At 34.2% G+C, this 21,867-nt stretch overlaps 1 protein-coding gene across 1 annotated transcript in view; it reads right to left on the bottom strand.

The window, feature by feature from the left end:
* Nucleotides 1–7,382: 7,382 nt before the first annotated feature.
* LOC145686113 (uncharacterized) overlaps nucleotides 7,383–21,867 on the bottom strand; it is a 215,343-nt gene continuing 200,858 nt past the window's right edge. Inside the window, exons 7-8 of the mRNA XM_081759080.1 lie at nucleotides 14,694–14,777; nucleotides 7,383–9,277 (exon numbers count right to left, since the gene is read on the bottom strand). Coding sequence (XP_081615206.1) covers nucleotides 9,069–9,277; nucleotides 14,694–14,777 — 293 coding nt within the window. The 3' untranslated portion in view covers nucleotides 7,383–9,068. The remainder of the gene's footprint in view (nucleotides 9,278–14,693; nucleotides 14,778–21,867) is intronic.

Genomic DNA, 21,867 nt, shown 5'->3' with positions numbered 1-21,867 from the left:
TCACCAATGAAATTAGGGACCCCAAAAACTATGAATTCGACACTAGTATAAGCCATTTTCAATTACTTTTACATGTCACCCTCCCCCTTTAGGAGTACTAATGGGGGCTGAATTTGGATTTAAACATAATCGGAAGTGTCAGTGTTCATCTCAGTCACCCCGAAAAGTATGGTTTGGAAACTAATATCGACTATTTTCGATCATTTTTATATATCCACCGCTTCTCCCTCCCCCAAGTTGCGGCGCTGAATTTGGATTTTAACAGCATCAGAAGTGTTAATGTTCACATCAGGACCCCCCAAAACCATTGATTCAACACTAATATCAGTCATTTTCGATCATTTATATAATTGTGATTGCATCTCCCCCGCCCCCAAATTAAGAGGATGAATTTTGATTTAAACGGCATCGGAAGTATTACTGTTCATTTCAGCGACCAACAAAAACTATGGATTCGACCTCCCCGACCCCAACTTGTGGGGATGAATTCAGATTTAAACGGCATCGGAAATGTCACTGCTCATCTCAAAGACCCAAAAACTATGGATTTGACACTAATATCGGCCATTTTCAGTCATTTTTATATATCTCTTCCTACCCAAGTTGCGGGACTGAATTTGGATTTAAACGTCATGGGAAATGTTACTGTTCATCACAGCAACCCCCAAAACTATGGATTTGACACTAATATCGGTAATTTTCGATCATTTGTATATATATCTCTCCTCATCCCCGCCCCCAGGTCAAGGCGTTGAATTTCGATTTAAACGGCATTTCAAGTGTCACTGTTCATCTCAGCGGTCCTATGGATCCATAGCGGAAAACTATGGATTCACACTAATATCCATCATTTATATATATATATATATATCCCCTCCCCAATTTGAGGTGATATATTTGGATTTAAACATCATCGAAAGTGTCACTGTTCACCTGAGCAACCCCGAAAATTACGGATTCTACACTGATATAGGCTATTTTCAATCATTTTTATATATGTATCTCCCTTCCCCGTCCACTAAGTTGCGGGCCTGAATTTTTATTTAAACAGCATCGGAAGTGTTACTGTTCATTTCAGCAACCCCGAAAACTATGGATTTTACACTAGTATCGGTCATTTTTGATCATTGTATATACAGATGGTGATCAGAAAAATGGAAACACCTGTAGTTGGCAACACGTCAGATGTATGGGTTGGCAGTGGTGTTGTGGCGCCTGCAGAGCCGGACCGCTGGTGGTGGTGTGTTAGGTCGGTCTCCATACTACGTCAGGCGCAGTGGAACAGCAGTGTCCAGTGGCTGCAGCAGACGGAGGTAGTGTAAAATGGGAGACCTCTCAGATTTTCAAAGAGGGCAAATTGTTGGTGCGCGGTTATGTGGAGTGAGTGTGACGGCAGTGGCTACGGTGTTAGGTGTGTCGCGTGAGACAGTGTCGAAGGTGATGACGGCCTACACAACACACGGGAAAACCATATCGGGGAAGCGGAACAGTGGGCGGAAGAAAATCATGAGTGACAGGTCACGCCGGGTATTAAAGCGCATTGTCACGCAGAACCGTCGTGCCACTGCGGAGCAAGTGACGGAGGAACTCAATCAGCACCTCCCCCACCCTGTTTCGACAATCACAGTCCGCCGCGAATTACATGACATGAACTTACGGGGTCGTGTTGCACGGGCCAAACCGCTCATCAGGGACCATAACGCTTTCGCACGCCGCAAATGGTGCCCCGACCATGCAACTTGGACCGTTGAGGACTGGAAACGTGTGATATGGTCGGATGAGTCATCCTTCACCCTATTCCCAACCACGGGCCGTATTTATGTGTGGAGAACGCCCAAAGAAGCTTATGATCTGCAGTGTCTCCGCCCAACTGTGAAACATGGCGGCGGCTCGGTGATGCTGTGGGCCGACATATCATGGTTTTCATTGGGTCTTGTGGTCACACTTAACGGACGAATCACTGCTAACGATTATGTCGCAATTTTAGGAGACCACTTGCATCCTATGGTCCGGATGTTGTTCCCGGATAATGACGCCATCTTCCAGGATGATAATGCACCCATTCATACAGCTGGCGTAGTTGCAGCGTGGTTTGAGGAACATCGGGATGAAGTTAAACACCCCCCTGGCCCGCCCAATCCCCAGATCTCAACATAATTGAACATCTGTGTTCCGTTTTGGAAACACGACTCCGGCTACGATTTCCACCTCCATCCTCTCACACAGAACTGGCCGATGCCCTGCACGATGAATGGTGTAAAATTCCACTTGCTACCGTTCACGACCTCTATGCTTCCATCCCACGTGGCATCAAGGCTGTTCTGAAGACGAAAGGTGGCCCGACACCATATTAATCTGGTAAGTTGCAATTTCGTTCAGGTGTTTCAATTTTTCTGATCACCTCTGTATTTTCCCTCCCCTTCCCCCAAGCTGCATTGCTGAATTTGAATTTAAGCATCAGAAATGTCACTGTTCATCTCAGCAACACCGAAAATTATGGGTTCGATACTAAGATCGGTAATTTTCAATATATATCCGCACTTGCTTCCTCCAAGTTGCAACTTCAAAGTGAAATGGTAAAAGCCAACATAGGCTCGAACCTCATCTATGTTGAAAATTTTTGTCGAGATCAGTCTAGTGGTTCAAGAGTTGTTAAGTTACAAATATAGTCATTTTTATTTTTATATATATTGATAATTTGTCGCACTAGAAAACAGGTATTTGTTTACATACAAAATTTTGTACAGAAAGTTTATATTAAAGTGTGTATTTGAATATTAAATAATGGTAATTATATGTCTTAGTGCATGAGTATTAATGAAATTTGCCTACTGCTCTTTCCTTTAATAAGTAATTTGCTTAAAATTAAGAAAATTTCCCCAGATGAAAGAGCACGTTAAGAACTCAGTTTCATTCAAGAGCCCTATTTGTTGCAAGAAAAACGCTTCATGATGGTAGATGCGTATAAATTGTAAAAGTTTTGTAATAATGCACAACCAGGAGTAAACGACTAAAAGGCACATAAAGGAATAAAGGGAGTTGTTCATCGGGGTAATTAGTGGTGAAAAAGACCCCGATAAAGGGATAGTGTACTCATTTTGTGAAGCCCTGATATGCAATGAGAGGGAGATTTATGATTATTGTAAGATCACACCTGAGTTATATTCTTCTCTGAACTTCCTCTAGCTATTGTTCTGATTTATGTATTTATGTATCAATTTGAAAGACAAATATTACGATCACTGAACTTGGATTAGCTTTGGCCGCTAGTTATTAGAATCTTGTAGCGACAATAGTGACGAACTTAGGAACTGTTATTCGATTGAACACTTCTAGCTGTCAGTTGCAAACTTCTACTTAGAACGATCGAAATCAAATTGAAATTGTTAATAAGTGTTAAAAGCAATATAGGGTTTAATCCCTGTACGTTAAGTTGTGTAGGTCGTAGGTTGTAGTGGTCCTTGTTGAAATATCTGGAGAGTTAAAGAACATCAGCAATTATAATTGTTATAAATGATATTAATATTTATATTCACACACGAACAGTTTAAAATGAAATGTAAGGTTACTCAGTTTTGGTCATAAAAGTAATGGGACTTGTTTAATTGTATATTTTTATTTATCAATTAAGTCTTTATTGTTCTTTCATGTGTTTATTGAATCCTTGGAAAGCTATATTTAATCAAATTTAGAATATTGTTAAAATCGCTGTTATCAAACCTTTTGAATTCATTATAAAGGATAGTTTTTTAAAAAATCCTTGATTAGACTATCAGCTCTTGAGAATATTAAATTTATTAAAAGTAATCTTATAAATAATGATTATCTTGCCCAAATACAATTGATATAGCTATATCCAGGTGGGGAATGTTTAAATTATATTAGCATTCCTGATCGGTGATAGTGGGGCAACTTGTTAATAGGTCCGTCTCATGTTACACTATTCACTATTTCATGAACTTGTAAGGTTGGAATTGACTTAATAATTAACCTATACTTTTGGATTCAATCTTCCATTTTATACATTAAATTATATAATTATACAGAAACATAAGCAATTAATTTGATTAAATGGAACTCACTGGTTCACTGGAGGAAAAAGATGATAAAACAGTATATGGAAACCTCGTATTTCCAGTACCAGATTTGGCAGTGTTCCAAAGCAGGAAGAAATGATAAGATAGGCTCTATGTGAGTTACAGTAATGAAACGGGTCATGGGTCACAACTTATGGCCGGGTCATCCGGGTCTGCGTATCACTTCTCAGACCCGGTCTAACAAGTGATTCAATTCAGACAAACCCGGTGACCCAGAATCAGCCTAAATATCAGATCTGCAGCATTACTGCAGTATTTAATAGTTGATTAATGGATATTCATTATTCGAGCTCAAATATTAATTTGATTCATTCTCAGTGTGTCACTTATTAATCAATATCCATGTCTTGAGGACGTTTATTCGTCTTTCTATGCTAAAAATAATATAGTGGTTTTTGGACACTGACTATGCAAAAATATTTAATAAGAGATTGTTTAGGCTTAGTGGTGTCATTTATGCTCTACTCGTAAACGATAAGTTTTTCAGGTTCGCTTGCTTAAAGATTGATGATCCTTCATAAGAAAAAACATGTTGTTTATCTCTTCGTATAATTCTCACAAGTTTACACTCTGATAAACCTTGTAGTTATTTTCCAGTACTTTGACACACACATACACGAACAATAAACGAGAGAGAAAATTATAAATTAGTGAGAAGAGAGAGAGAAAGGGAGGAGAGAACCGTGTTTGTTAGTTACATTAACAATCTTACATGTAGTCTTCATGTGTAAGACGATGTTTCGTAGTCTCCTGGTCATACTGTGTCTACCCGGACCACTCTGGATCATGGGTCCACCCGGGTCACGGGTTCGGTGAATCTTGGGTTTAACTGCCTCTGGGCCTTCTGGGTCACAGATCATGAACTTTGTGACCCATTCCATCAGTGCTGAGCTAAGACTTTTAGCACACTTTTTGAATTTTGGCGCTTAACTTAAAGAAGACAATGAAGAACACCAGATGCGTAGAAAGGAGCCATGTAACTACAAATTGTTGTTAAATAAACTAATTTCTGATTCCAAACCTTTCTTATGGATCAGAAATTTGAGTGCGCAGTTTATGACGCCATAATTGTTTGGCACCTGAATTTCTATACTATATGAAAGTTCTTGAAATAGTTCATGTAGTAGTGTTTTGCAGATAACATCTGGCCCTTTTTCTATATTTTTCATGTTATTCATTGTCTACAAGTTATTCATAAAAGAAAACAAGGGTGAGTTGAGCGAAGACCCACCCTAGGAGGGCCAAGAGGGGTACAAATTGTATCCCACATATGGTAATGACTATTCGCTTTCAATTTTCTTATAACTGACTTTAAATAAATTAAAAATATAGCAATGAAACAATATTTGTATAAAAAGTGTTAATTTTTGTTTAAAAATTATTATTTTTTATTTTGTTTCAAAATGTAGCCCAGTTGGCACTTCTTGGAAAATAATTTAAATTGTTACAGTGTATGTTCTTTTACATTTGTGCTGGCACTACTACTTTGTAACATAATAAATTCTGAGGAAAATGATGCAATATTACATTAGTAAACACTGAAATTGTCACTAAGCATTGCATATAATTGTGTAACAGGTATATAAAACTCCAGACTGAACTGTGCAGCCCTGACCAAACGAGAAATAGAGCCTGAACTTCTTGCATATGATTCTTTATCTGGTGAGGGTTATGTTGAGAATTTAGAAGAAGAAATTGACTGCCAAAGTGATGAAAATTATGACTTTATAAATTCTCACGGCAAAATACATCACAACAAAATAAGTCGGGGTTCAATTTCTACCCTGCTTGGCACTCCACGAGTGCTGAATACGAGGGGCGTCCAATAAGTTATCTACCTAGGCAGGAAGGAATGCAGATAGGTTCACCTGGTCATCACTGTTCTTCAGTGTAGTCTCCATGGAAGTTTATGCTCCGTCGCCACTTTGTGGCCAGCGAAGAAATTCCAGAAGAAAAAATAGTCTTTGTCGTGGCCTGCAAACCACTAAGAAACAGCCTGTTCGATCTCGTTGGTGGACCTGGATAAACTCCTGCTTGCTTTCAGGATCCAATGGTGGATCCAGGTTTCGTTCCCTGTCACCAATTGAACCAGGAATTTGTCCAGGTCCTTCTCAAAGAAGTCCAAGTCTTGGGACAGCTGCATCCGGCAAACATTCGCTACGCGGCATAACACAAACACCCTGATCACACCCACTACGTTGCTCCGACTGAACTTAAATTAAGCAGCGGGATTCCTACAGTAGATTTGGTGTGCGTATAAGTCGTTATTATGCTCCGCCCCTCCCTTCCTGTCTAGGTAGATAACTTATTGGACACCCCTCGTAGCTTGGCTCTCCAAGGGTTAAGAATGTAATATGACACAAAGGTTTAGTTTTAACCTAATTAACTGAGTATACAGATACCAGGGATTCTAAGGATTGAGTAGTACACAAAACACACTTGATAATTTTGTATATAAAATCAGATTTATTATGTATAAAGATATTACAAAGTTGTGACTAGAAAAATAAAAACCTGCGTTACTTTATTTTATATAAAAGTTTGAGCAAATATTTACAATGAGAATCAGATCAGCCATATTTAAAAATAATAATAATAATAATAAAAGGAAGTTTTACACACCGGGATTTTTTGAATACATTAAATGCAAACTATATATATAAATATGTACATCTTGCAACTGAGTATGTAACAGGAGTTTACATGCATAATAAACATACATGTAACTATAAAAGAAGAGGAAGAAGAAGAAGAAAAATCACCATGGAAAATAGGAAATATATACTTACTTACAAGTGTAAAAATATACAAAAATATTTGTAAATGGATATTTTTTTTTAAAAAAACTGTAACGAGCATTACTGATAACAAAATATCTTGTCTATGCTATAATGTAAAATTGTACCTGTTTACATATATTTTTTTGTTTACACATATTTTTTAAGGAAGTTGAAATCAAACTAATTTACATCCTGAATTCCAACTTTCACACATGCGAATATAATTCTGCCCAGCAACATGACTACCAATAACCTTTTTTTTTTTTTTTCACCAGATAGAAATTCACCGTTAATATCCTCCTTGCTAACTTCTATATTTACGCCTACTTTATTTTTAAAACAATAAAATTTTCAGTCAATTACAATAATGATTTTACTCGGTAAAATTGTTTGTCGTCCGTGTGTCTAGTTTTAAAGGTTTCGTTAAAAAATTATAAACATTTCGCAAACAAATACTCAACACGTAAGAAAAATTATAAACATGCTAGAAGTCATCTAATACTAGTTTGTTTTTGTTTTTGCTTTTTTTTTTTTTGACAAAACAACTTCATAATTTAAAATAGTTTCAGTAATGTACAAACTCCTATTCTTTCTTTTTATGAGAGAAACAAATTTCCTTTTCCCGAAACAATGATAAGTAGACGGAAATTTAACCCAATGAGGAATTATATTTTCTGTATTAGCCCTTGCACTTCGAACAAATTAAACTTTATCTTGTGCTGTTTACCTTACAATTTCAAAACATTAGGTTTCCCATGTGATGTGTGAAGTAATTTATCTTCTGTTTGAGTGGGCTAAATGTTACCAATTTATATTAAAAATGTTATGAATAGTTATGAAAAATAGACATTTAAAATAAGAAAAAAATAGGCCAAATATTTGAAATTCGAGAAACAAACTATAGATTTTTAAAACTTTAAAGAATTTTATGTCGCTACGTTTCTTTTCAGTTGTGTCTCGCAAGTAATTCAAATTTTGAAAAGTATCAAATTACAAAATTTCTCAGCTTATATGAAACAACGAAAATATACCATAGATTATTGTTAAATTATATTTAGTATTCATTCATAAGTTCAAAGAAAAATGTACACAATTTCATTTAATAAAACGTTAACCTTTTCTACCACTCTATGATATAGTTAGCATACAAGTAGAGCAAAATTATGTTTCAATTATCAGACTCAAGTTGTAAATACTCTTAATTGATCCTAACAAAAATTGTAAGGGTAATATGAAATATGTATTCTTTTCTGTACTGTCAGATTGTTCGTCAATATGAAAATTTGAGTCATTGGTATATAGATGGCAGTAAATTAGAAATTTACTTTTTCATCATTCAAGCCTTTTTTGTTATTCAAAATATCTTATTTATGAAATAGTTTTCAAAAATTATCTTATTCAGCATGAAGTTACTGAATGAAAAAAGTATATTTATATATATACTGTAGAAAAGTCTGAAAAATCTATATAAAACACTTTTTACGTATGAAATGTATGTATGTATAACCTTAGAATCTATATTAAATGATGTATTTACAAACATTTTATTGCACCTTTGAAACTATTGGTGAGTTTAACATTGTACAAAGACATTTTGAAAAATATATTGCTTTTACTTCGTGTACAAAATTTTGTTCGGACTAATTAAAGCCCGAAATCATTATTTTTCTTTCGGAGCACTCTTCAAGAGTGGTAATTTGTACTATAATTTCTCTTTAAAAAATATGTATTGTACAGCTGTCAATCGCCAAGTCCTTGTGTTAATTTGTCATTGTTTATAACTCATATGTATCATAGTCATTTTTTTAACGTTTAATGATCCATTCATGAACAGCACAGTATATTTTATTTCACAAATATCTCTCCTTTTTTTCCTGATATGAAAAAACAAAACAACTTAAGGCACTAGATGGCACTAGCGTCCTTCACTTAAAGCACTTAACATTAGAATCTAACGTCCGTTTATTGTTATCTGTGCATTCTGTTCTTGCCAACGATAGATCATTTGAAACAAAATGGAAGACTTTTGCTGAATCTCCATGCAAACACAGATGATGTTTGTGGATTTCCTGAGTAGCTTGATGATCACAATACTTTTATAACTATCGTATTATCTGTTACAAAAACATTTCTCTTACATAAAAATCACTAGCTGTACAGAAAGTTTATGAGAAGGAATGAAGAAAGGGTTTTATTGGCTGATATCTGTTTTTTCTTCGTCGTCTCGTTCCGTAGACTCGCATCCTGAATCTGTTGTTGATTTGGGTGAAGAGGTGTCACTCTTGATTAAAGGAAGTCCTTGGCTACTCTGATAACAAGACGTACAGAAGCCGTGTAGCACTTGATTGGAGGATGCCAAAAATACCTTGCCACAACGCACACATTCCTCTTGTGGGTCTCCTGCAAAGTAAAATGTAATAATTACAATACAGGAATCAATAGCATTCGAATTGTAATGAGTATAAAGCATGAAAACCCATAAATAATGAAAATAAACCATTTCCAATATTCTAAAGAAAGTTTCTAAAGATATATATGTTTAATGGTGCTGAATACCTGGACCATCTTTGCTTTTCAGCCCATTGATTGATATAGGACAGTGTTTCCCAATCTGTTATCCGCGGACCCCCAGGTAGCCGCGAGAGATTGAAAGAGGGTCCGAGAGATTTTTCATTTTCATTCAACTTTATCTTATTATGTTGCTCACAGCTGTGATTTTTGTAATGTGCAAGGATAATGTATCTCGTAGATCACCTACATTTCAACCAACTGAGAAGAATACAGTTCGCCAAAAAATGTATACACTCTTTGTGATCCTGTATCAGTATACTGGCATTGACAATTGTTCTAAAATTTAAATATGGTGCAATATGGTTTTTCGCCCAATAAATAAAAACCTAGGCTGAAAGGTGCATCGGCCATCATATTAGGTAAATGTTGAATTTATAATATTAGTCCTAACTCTCATGATCTATTTTTCTATACTTCTGTTTATAGCAATATTTCATTGTCATAAATGACTCATTTAGTGTTGTAATATTGTAATCTATCATTTCACTTTTATGATATATAAAATATACATTTAAAAAAATCATTTCTGATTTCACGAAGAGCCGCGGAGAATTAAGAATCTTTCCAAGGGATCCACAATATTAGAAAGATTGCGAAATGTTGATATAGAATATTATTTCCTTGTTTTCTTTGAAATGAATCAGCAGCATCATTGGGGATTTTACTTGGAGAGGGCATAAGAATTTCACTTTTTTTTTTATTTGTATGCATTGATTCAAATATGTTCTCAAATTCAAGTAGGGACAATTGCCTCTACCCTCCTCAAATGACGCCACTGAAGTGAACTGGAAATTTAATGATTTTATTTTACTTGTTTCTTTCTCAAATCTATTTAAATATCTCTTATATCTAGTGTCATCTAAGAGACACGATTTGGGGCTGTCTCGTCTCGAAAAGCGTAACTTTTTCTATTCGAAGAGAACATTTAAAATGACATTAATAATAATAATAATAATAATAATAATAATAATAATAATAATAATAATAATAATAATAATAATAATAATAATAACACAACCATAAAACTATAATTTGGTTACTGTATAAAAGCACGGAAGAATGTGTTAAGTGAGTCATCGACATGGAATTGAAGAAAGAATTGATAAAAGCTTATGTATGCAGTATAGCCGTTGTATGAATGTGAGGTATGAACTCAAGAAAAGAGGGAAAAACGGAGAATGGAATTCTTTGATATGTAGTGCTATAGAAGAATGTTGAAAATTAAATGAATAGATGAATACCAAATGAAAGAGTATTGACAATGGAAGAAAAAAAAGGAGTATACAGAAAAAATATTTTGAAGAGACGAGATATTATGATTGGACACATTATGAAGCATGGAGGAATCACACTATTGGCTATGGAGTGAATGGCAGAAGGAAAAATACCTAGAGGAAGGCTATGATTGAAATAATACGGACCAAATAGTGCATGTTTTAAGGAAGAGAAAGTACATAGAAATAAAGTGTCTGGCTCAGGATTGGTTAGAGTGGAAAGCTGCGTCAAACCAATTCAAAGATTGTTAACCTGAAAAAATTATAAAATTCGTTGTGAAAATATTTTTCGGGAAACACTAATACAACAAACAGTTAATCACAATGAAATATCACCATCTCAAAGCCAAGGGTAAATGGGCTTAACAAGACCAATTCTTAAATGTAGAGTTAAACAGACAATTGTAGTTTTTTGACTTATGATACAGACTACTTAATTTGCGACAAAGGGTCTTATGATGGCAGAATGTATGGCAGAATACTTATGACGATGGTATTAGTATATATAACAAAATTATTGTCAATAGGTAGAATTCGGAAATAGGAGGCAATACAGACAAGTACTTTTAACAACGACTTTCAAGATTTTCGGAAACGAATGAAGAGAAGAAAAGAGACACTGTGGTTGAAAAACTGCTAACTTTCTTTGGAATTGTCGGGGAGCCGAAGGTTATAATTTTCGTCCGTACTTACCAATGAACACAAATTGGACTTTTCATTTGAAAAATATATATAAAAAAGCACCTGCTTCTTTGCTTGCACCTAACATTAAAGGCCATCCCCTTTTTTGATCAAATGATACTTATAAACATCTTCAATTCTTTCCCCTTTTTGCAGTCCAGACGTTTTTATTTTTCTCTTTTTTCCTTTTGTAACAGACAATTTTTCATCAGTGATGGTAGTGGTGGTTCTTACTCAATTACACGTTATACACTTTCTTTCTACATCAAGGTTGCCAACTCGGCAATAACAATTATGGTTGTCGAAATATCGTTTTTTAAACAAATCTTTAATTCAACGATCTTGTTACAACTGCAACATACAAATCAATATTTTTATCCTGAAATCTAAGGGGTCTCATAGGATAAATCATTTTAATTCTTAAATTTCTCAATATGACATTTGAACACGTCCTGGATTACAAAAGTCTATCAGAAAACAGCATCAATGATATACTTTATGATGACAATTCTCGAGACAAGAAGTAGTAATTACTTAACACGTGAAATTCTGAGAGCAGAAAAAGGTCACATTTGTTATCTTAATTCTTGGTATCTTATAGCAGTCCTCCCTGCTGGTATAGTGACTAATATGTCTGCCCTTGGTGTACGTGATCTCAGGTTTGATTCCCAATGGGAGATCAAAAAAATTAATTTCACAATCACTCACTCTCATTAATTATCTGTTTCCTTTAGCTTAATGGATATAACCGTAGGACATTAAACTTAAAAAAAAACGTTTACTTTCTTCCTATTCGTAGCTGAATACTTATTTAGCTAAAAATATGCTTTCATAAACGTTTACTCTTTTAAAACCACAAGTTATTAAAGGAAATGTTTAGACCTTTATGAGCGTTTAGGGTAGATGCCTATATGAAAGTTACCCTGATAGCTTCTACATTTCCTAGGCTATATACCTAGGTATTTGCCGAGTTCCATTGATGCACGGTTAGTAGGTATGAATATATAGACTTTAGAACATAAAACGTAATTTTTTGTAGAAGATATGACTTTTTGAAACAGAAGCAGAGAGGGATGGTGATAGAAGAAGATAATATGTTTTGTAACTTAGTATGTAGTTAGGTACACTTAAATATCAGTTGAATGTCAAATGATTTTAATAGAGTTAAAATCTTCTAGGCAATTCAGCATTAATCCAAGACATTGCATGGACTTATTTATTTCCTTCAATTGATCAACAGGCTAAAAATTCAATCCGGTATTATTTGTCTTTTAGTTTTTACAATAAATAAATAAAACAATGTTTAAAAGAACAGAATTGAATATACGCTGTCATTTATACAAGCAGGTAGACAAGTCAATGTCAGAACTTATATACAAATAATCAGATAACGGGTGGCAACTCTGTTTCACAAAAGGGAGTTGGGATAAAAATGGGGTGGATACATTTGGGCAGTTAAAAACCAAACCTACAAAACCTTCCTTTTATTTTTATTATAATTGAAGTTCTGTGGCTATGTCATTCTGTTTTAGTTTTACAATGAAGGGAGAAAAAATCGCCCTTCATATATCGTCGCCAATACTAGCTGGCGGGTACGATATTCAGTCTACCTGAAGTACAGTCTCTTTTGGTTTAGAGTTCAAAGAAGGCAAGAAAAAAATGGACAAAGACATTGTGATTCATTTGGAATGTAACCACAATTAGTAGCTTTGAAAAGTAATACCAAATGCATCGTTTTTGAAAATAGCTACGCTTAATATTGAAGAGAGGGAACGAAAAGTAACATTATTTTTGCTTTTTTTTTTTTTTGTTCGTGGTTTCATAGCATTGTATCTGGTTCCATTCCATGCTTATTTAAAGTCAATTGTAGGTCGGTTATAAAGATTAATATGGGTCAGTAATTCTAAACGATTTGCATACAAGTAAAATTGGTACTTTTTCATTCCTTTTTTTAAATAAAAATATTCTACATATGATTTGAGAAGACTACATACAAATTAACCTATTATGGCTATTACTGAAATGATACTTTTACGTTACGTTGAAGCAAAACCAGGTGCGATAATAACATAAGATGAAAAACTGTAAATTCTAAAGCGGTGACTTGTTGCCAAAGAAATCAAGTTAGCATTTTGTGCAATGCAATACCTTCAGTTATTGTGATACTCGTACGTATAAAACTGCACAATTCTTGTATGATTCATTAGTTATCTTAAAAATTGACCAAAATAAGATAGTATTATCGACCTGAATCAAAATTAGTTAAAATTCCTAAATAATAAATAGATTTGTAAGAATAATACTGAACTGTCATTTGAATACAAGAGAATTTTTGTGTTAAAAATTATATTAATGTTCATTGTATATTGGTTTAATATTTGTATGTTAGTGGTGAAAAACACTAAGAATTTAGATAATTTTTATTTATTTATTTATTTTGTCTCTATACATGAACTTTAACCAAACATTACTATTAGACAGGGTAGAACGCTCATCTGTAGTGCTAAGGGTCACTGGTTCGACCCCAGGTCATGTAAGTTTGTGGAGGACAACACTATGGCTGTTAATTTCGTACCATTTCCTTCCAACTTCTCATTTCATAACAATTCACTTTCATTAATCCACAGAGAAACAAAAAATAAAATAAAATAAAATAAAATAAAATAAAATAAAATAAAATAAAATAAAAAAAGAAGTTCTGCAGAGGACCCCAGGGTGTGGATTTGATATATTTTGTTGCTCAAATTACAAATTTCGAAACCCCAGGACGATTGAACGTGTCAATTTTGTTTTGTGGGCAAAACACATGTGTTGTGTATCCTCCCTATTCAAAATCGCTCAAGACACGGTCCAATGTTCAGCGGACCAACTGGGTTTTAGAAGGGCCTGACCCTTCTGTCCCCCTAATTACGTCTATGTGTCCTTTCAAAAGTTTGAAAACAGTCAAAAGACTCAAAGTGCTACATTAGGGGAATAAGGTGATTGGCCAAGTTTCGGAATCAATTTCTGGACCAGGAATTCGCGAGCGTTTAATGCTGACCCAGATTTCTGCCGCTAACTTCCCGCCAACAGCGCAACACACAGAGATGATATTTTTGGTACTTTCGTTAAAATGACCCAAAATAACGATTTGCGCGTTTTTGGTGCAAATTTAACAATACCGTTTTTAAAGTGAAGATTATTACTACAATCTCATACCTAGTTGAAGTGAAGATTATAATTACAATCTTATGTCTAGTTGAGAACTTAAAACTTTGATGAAAACTTACCCAACCTAGATGCTAACTCACCTTCGTGTGTTTTCATATGAGCTCGAAGGTTGCATGCAAGTGCGAAACGTTTGTGGCATAGTTCACATGCATGAGGTTTGTCTCCTGAAAAAACAAAACAGAAAAATAAATATAGTTTCAAATTGTTCAGCAGAAAATCGCACAAATCTTAGATCAAAATATACCTACAAGTGCGTTAGAAAATCAAATTACGAGGGTTATCTTATTAATACACAGGCTGTTAACTTGTATAGTGGATGATGCAATCAGAGTAAATCTTGCGTCATCAGAGTTTCAGTCAATGATGCAGCAGAACGTGTGCTTGTGTGCTCTGTAGTGTACACATCTTGGCTGTGACAAGTATTGAAAATGGCTACTGCAGGCATTTAGAGTACTGTGTCTAGAAACATTCCCTCTTGATATAATTTAGTTTTAAGTTATTGCAAGTTCAAGTGCAATATAAACACATTATATGGAAACTTCTTTTTAATATAAAAAGTTAAATCACAATGAAACAAATAAACAATTGGATAACAATGCTCTATTTAAGAGTCTTCATTACACTAGAAATGGCCAATTCCGGAATTTTTACTTTCCGGAATTCGGAAAGTAAAATCGAAACAATTCTGGATATACACTTAACATATATACAAGGGCCTAAGGGATGATAATGATAATGAAGGAAATAGTGGAATGAAGAAAGTGGGAGGAAACTTGAGAAACCCGAGAAAACCAACCCAAACGATGTTTGTCCACCATAAAGTACCCTTGGAGCGAGATGAGATAGAACCAGGGATTCCAGAGGTGAGAGCTCTACACTGAGCCACCGCGGCCTCGCGGCCATCTTTATTTTAGGTAGGTAATTAAACTACTGGGAGTAACGAATAACTGACAAAATTAAATAAACTTAATGAAGAGTAACCGACTTCAAGAACGCACTTAAAAGCATAAAATGAAAACTTTTAAAAAGCAATATTAATCGAAAAGCTTAGTATGCTTATGTATCGAAAAGCTTATAAAATGCTTCATAAGAAATTTGTTCGAATGGTAATTTTACGGTTCTTTATTTTGTTTGGTTTGATAGAGACTTCATTTTTTTTTATATAGGCAATGGTAATAATAGAACTATTTTCAGCTTTTAAGAGCTTATTATTATTTTCTGCTTTTTAGCGTTGTTATTATTTTCTACTTTTTGTATTTTTTATTATTTTCTTTTTTTTAACACTTTTCTTGAAGTCAGCTAACATATTTTTTTTAAAAAATTGTCAAATATATATTTAAGGTCGCATTATAAGATGAAACCTTGTACATATATATATATATATATATATATATATATATATATATATATATATATATATATATATATATATATATATATATATATATATATATATATATATATAAACATACAGATTAACATTTGAAAAACAGATGTTAGTTTATTAAAATTCTTTTTTATGATAATGGAGAAACTAATACTGTACTTCTACAATAATGGAAAACACATTAAATAAAGACAATACGCAATTTCACGGGAAAATAAATCACGCGCAGTAATTGTAAGATGGTTGTCCATTCAGTTGCCTTTTTTTTCATTTTTGCCCAATAATTTTTTTAACCTTTTTTTGTACTTAAAGATTTTAGATCCCAAAGCAACGGAAGTCACGTATCTTGTATCGTAAGAGCCCGTCATCGTTATCTCTTAAATCTTCTAATACCTGGCCCCCGGTCCTCTTTTCAGAGTTTAAAAAAAAAGTAAAAAGTTCTCGGCTCCTGTTTGCTTATCCGCTTTACTGCTGATCTCTTATCGTTCCAGAATATAACAACAGAGGTCTCTGCCTGCCTGCTCAACTCTTAACTAATCACCGACCATCATCGACTGCCAACCAGCACTCAGCGGGTAAAAGAGCTAAACTCTAAAATGAATGACGGATGAGAAAAGAAAGGAAAGAAAAAGAAATGGAGAAAAAAACGTTTCAAGTCATAGATAAGAATACATGGCTCAATTGAATTTTCTCTAGTACTTAAGAATTACATATGATCTGTTTCATGACATTAAAAAGGAGAATTACTTTACAGTGAAATAATATTCTATTATATTCGTCTGTTCGATCGAATATATGTGAAATGAAACTCAAATTACTTTAAAATAATTAAACTTCGGGGGGTCTTTATCCGGAAGCCCCCTTAAATTCGCCACTGGCCGCATCTCTAATCTTAATTTCCTGCCTATCGTTTCATTCCAACGCCCTGATTTTAATTTTTTCTTATTAATATTTCTGACACTGGCATTGAGCACTTTACTCCTGTTCTACCGACATAATGATTGTATCTATGTCCGCTAGGTAAGAGCTGCTAGAATCAGCTTTCTGACAAAATCATTACTACCTTATCACGAAAATCGGTCTTTTCTGCAGTTACTTCTATGAACAGGTGCAAAAGCTTGATATTGATGTGACATAGAAATATAGTCTACTATGAGATAATGAGACTGTGAGATCAGTTACGTAACTAAGACAGAACTAACGAGACTTGTGTCCCGGGTGTAGGATTAGGAGGCGCAAAACTGATCAAATATATATTTTCGCTATAAGGCAAGGAAAGGAGTTTTAGCAAACTAAAAATCATAAAAAAAAAAGAATACCTCAAAAACTTAACAGGACAACAATGACTTACAAACATTAAAGATCATATCCATAAAGCGTAAGTTAGCTTCCAAGCTATCTTTTGAGGACATTGTAAAAACCTTTGCAGCCATAAGAGCCCGCAAAGTTAAACTTTAGTTCCAGTTTTTTGTGTTTTTATTTAACTTACATCGCTTTAAGAGATTTGCAAAATGTCCAAGTATAATACTCGAAACAACACCTTGACAGTTTGTCATAATTAAATATTCTATTCTAAAGCAACAGACCATTGATTCATTCTACATACATGCACATCCCAATATAATTCCAAAAAGCTTTGTGATTTGCAATTATTATGATAAGAATATAAGAATACTTGGTATGTCAAGTATGCTACTCTCAGATTATTTGGCAATCAAGCATTAATTAATTTTATCTTGCACTAAAAATTAAATTATGTACTGCAATTTAGAAATCAAACATTATCACTTGAAGAAAAAATGGAATAGGAGAATTACTGTGTGATACAAATATCAGGTATAGTCGAGGAGCATTTTGTTTTGGTTGGTCAGAGAGGGGTGCTAAGGCGAGTTCTTGCTCTGGGCGACAACTAGCCTAGGTGTGTCGCTATGTAAAATTGTGTATCACAAATTTTAAAGTCTATTGAAGCGGGCGGGCTTCTTCTGTTCGATACTGCGTGGATTATTATGTTCCACAATAACTTCCGATATTAATGAAAATTAGTTTGTGCTTTCTTTGAATATTCCCAAATATACCTATAACAGGATTAAAATCTATCAAAAACAAGGGGGAAAAAGTTTAGATAAATTCATTAAAGCTTTGAAATGTACGCATACACATAATAACAAAACAATTTTCCACGAGAGGTTTCTCGTAATTATTGGTTAGCGTATGCTATCTTTAACAAGATAGACGAGACGTGGCAACACTGGAGCATTTTCACTTGGTAACAGCGTTTAAAGGGAAGTTTCTTCAAATGCCATGAACGCTACCCTAAACATAGTTTCATAGGATCTTCTTTCCTAGACGAAATATTATGTAACAATACTAAACCTAATATAGTTTAAGAATATGACATAGAAGAACACTCGCACACGCTATATGTTTATTATTCTGTACAGAAGGAAAATAAGTCTTAAAATGATGTTGATCATAGATTTGAATAAAATAATCGTGATTAGAAAAAAAAACTTTCATTACGATACAAATTCTATCTTTTAAAATAATAATAATAAAAATTGCCATGGAGCTCTAATACAATTACATACAATCAATTGATTTATCTCTTAATTAACGCTGACATCTCTCATTGTTTTAACACGTTAATTTATATATATATATATATATATATATATATATATATATATATATATATATATATATATATATATATATATATATATATATATATATATATATATAATCAGAAGAATGTTAACGACATAAAAGTGAATTGATAATTAGAATGGCAAAAGTATAGAATCCAGCTTCCCATCATCTGTTTCTTTCTCTCTTTTTTTTTTCATCCATCTTTTCTTCAGCCTAATGGATCCACACCCTCTTTGTTGCAGAATAGTGTATGTGTGTGTCCCTTCTGGCTTCCACCAATCACATTTGACGGCCTATATTTTTCGTCTTCCTTTCTTTTCTTTCTTTAAGAAGAATTTATCAGTGACTTTTAATCAGTTAACATTTTTGTCGGCTTATTTCTTTTACGCTTTTGCCAAGGATGGATTTTCTTTCTTTCTTTTTTTGGAGTTGGAGCTCTGGTTTTCATAAGCAATCAATAGATAGAACTGTATTATGCAAACGTCAAAAGATGACCATCTTTATCTATATATTGAATTTTTTCATTTCCATCAACTAATTTTGATAATTATCTCGAAATACTTTTCTTTATTTCTTTCATTGAAGAAACAGAGACAGAGAGAGGAAATAAGCGGAAATTTATTTGTGTTTTCAGCGTTTTTCTTTAATGTTTACAAGCTCTACAGTTATTTTTTTGACGAGATATATTAATTTTCAAGAATTTCGGTTCTTTATTTAAAACTATTAGGCTTTCTCCACTATTGGTTTAAGTCGCGCTCAATTGATATTTCCAATTGTTTACTTGTTGTAATAATAAACACAAAAGCACGTTCATATTCAGTATCATCATTATTTTACAGTTTTTTAACAATACAGTTTTTAAATTAGAATTAAATCTTCACAAATGAACTCCTTTCTGTCTAAGCGGTAAGCGTACACACCTTTGGTGTGGGAGACCCGGGTTTGATTCTCGGCTGCAGCTCGTGTGGTTCGGATTCCACATTAATCAGAAGGTCCCGTCTCATATAGCCTCGCTACTGAAGGGGAATTAAACTCAAAGTCAATTCAACTCAAATCTTTAGAACAGTAAAGTAAACTTTTTTCTGAATTACATTTCAGAAGTTGATGTGCTGAACACATATTACCCAAGTAAAAGCCATCTGGCCAACTATAACCTCATGGGGTTGCACAGTGAGAGTTTTTTTTTTTGTTTTTTTTTGAGACTACAACTTTAAATTTGTTAAAAACTCCTTTGTAGTAAATAGTTTGTATTCATATAGGGCTAATTGAAAAATAAGTAAGTCAAATATAATAGTTGAAATGAAATTTCTTGTAAATACAGCTCTTTTACGCACTAAACTTTACAAAAATGGTTTGTTAGAGAAAACATTTTTTTTTAAAAAAGAAAATAGTTAAATTTCTATTTTTGTATTGTTATAATTGCATCTCCATTTCACTGTTAACTTTTTTGTCACCACCAATCGACATTTATATTCTGTTGCCTATTTGTTGAAGCTTTGAATTCCTTTTCAGATTAAAGTTATATGGGAACCTTGAGTTACAGGTGAAATTCGAACTACTGTAGTGCGCTAAAATTGTAATGCTCTCCCATCGAGAATCGAACCCTAGACTAATTTCACATAGACTAAGGTGCATGCACTAGCAACTAGACCAGCGGGGAAAACAGGTTCTATTGTTATAGAAGTTATAATGTTTATTTCTTTCTTTGTTTAGCATAATAAACTTTCAGCGCAGTGTGTGTACCGACAATTACAAGCTTTATACAGGGCAAAATAAAATTTGGGCCCCGGTGGCTCAGTGATAGAACGTTCACCTCTGGTGCATGGGGTCTCCAGTTCGATCCCAGTTCGCGCCAAGTAAACTTTGTGGTGAACAAACATCATGTGAATGGGTTTTCTCGGGGTTCTCCCGTTTCTTCCCACTTTCTTCATTTCACCACTTCCTTCACTTCTCATGATCGCCGTCTCCTTTAGCCTAACCGGCATAACCGTGGGACGTAAAACTTAAAGATTTGATTTAATTTCATAAAATGAAGTTTAAAGGACATACTGTAATCTTTCAGGTCCGATTTTCAGTGTTAGGGGAATTTAAAGTGTATAGGTTCCCTAGGTCCCTCTCCTCTTTGTCAGTTTCTCTAGGTACCAATTATATAACTACATGGAATATTATAGTTGTAGATATTAGTAGAAGTAGTTGGTAACATTGCTTTGTAGTATTTGTTCCATAGGGCTGCCAGAATAAGCTGTGAAGCATTTTTTTCTTTTTAGTTTGTTTCCTTGTCACGTCCCCGAGACCACCTTTGCCATATTTCCACCACCATCATCAACAGCATTATAAAACGCAACGTGCCAATCGTGTAATTTATTGCCTGGACTTCAATTAAAGCAAAGAGAAGCGAGGTAAGCGGACTTTAGTGATGCTGTGCGTTTGTTTCGAACGGACATGGAGAGAGAGAGAGAGAGAGAGAGAGAGAGAGAGAGAGAGAGAGAGAGAGAGAGAGAGAGAGAGAGAGAGAGAGAGAGAACTATTAGTGTCGGTAGCTTACGGCTGTGTGTGTGTGTGTGAACAGAAACTAGAAGTCATATAATGAATCTCGAATGCCAGGGCCAGCAGCAACTGACGGTGCTACTGCGAATAGCGGGCCTTGTTTGAAATACACAAATTAGCTCGCTTGGAGAACGCTTCTGTGCTGGCAAAGATACTCTATTAACTACCTCATTCTCTTTTCCATTTGCCCATTCATCAGCAATTCAGCACCCAACAAAATCATAGTGCGTCAAGAATGATTATTGGATATCATTCTTATCTTTATTAACATATATGAGTGAAATACAATACAAGTTTATATGATTGAATGCGTTTGTAGTGATTTCTAAATGTTGGAACAGGACCGATCTTCCGTGCCTTCTTTAAAAAGACTCCAGACATAGAGACCCAGGACCTCTGTGTAGGCAACAGAGTCGGGTTGACAATTTAGCCAAAAAACTGATTTAACTTTTTGAAACGTAATTTGACTTTAGGGAAATAAACAAATGCCAACCAAGTTTTTTACACATTATAATTTTTACATTTAAAAATACTAGATTAGATTCATAGGCGACGAACTCCCTTCTGGAAAGGAACGGATGGCCTCCTATTGACTGCACTATTTTTTAGCTCTATAACCCAATACAGAGAGTGAAATAAGTCTGTTCTGTTACGTAGTAGATCTTAAGTAA

The sequence above is a fragment of the Thermobia domestica genome, chromosome 5 (genome assembly GCF_964235325.1).
Source record: "Thermobia domestica chromosome 5, izTheDome1.hap1.1, whole genome shotgun sequence".
Classification (NCBI taxonomy): domain Eukaryota; kingdom Metazoa; phylum Arthropoda; class Insecta; order Zygentoma; family Lepismatidae; genus Thermobia; species Thermobia domestica.
This window is presented reverse-complemented; position numbering and strand designations above follow the sequence as displayed.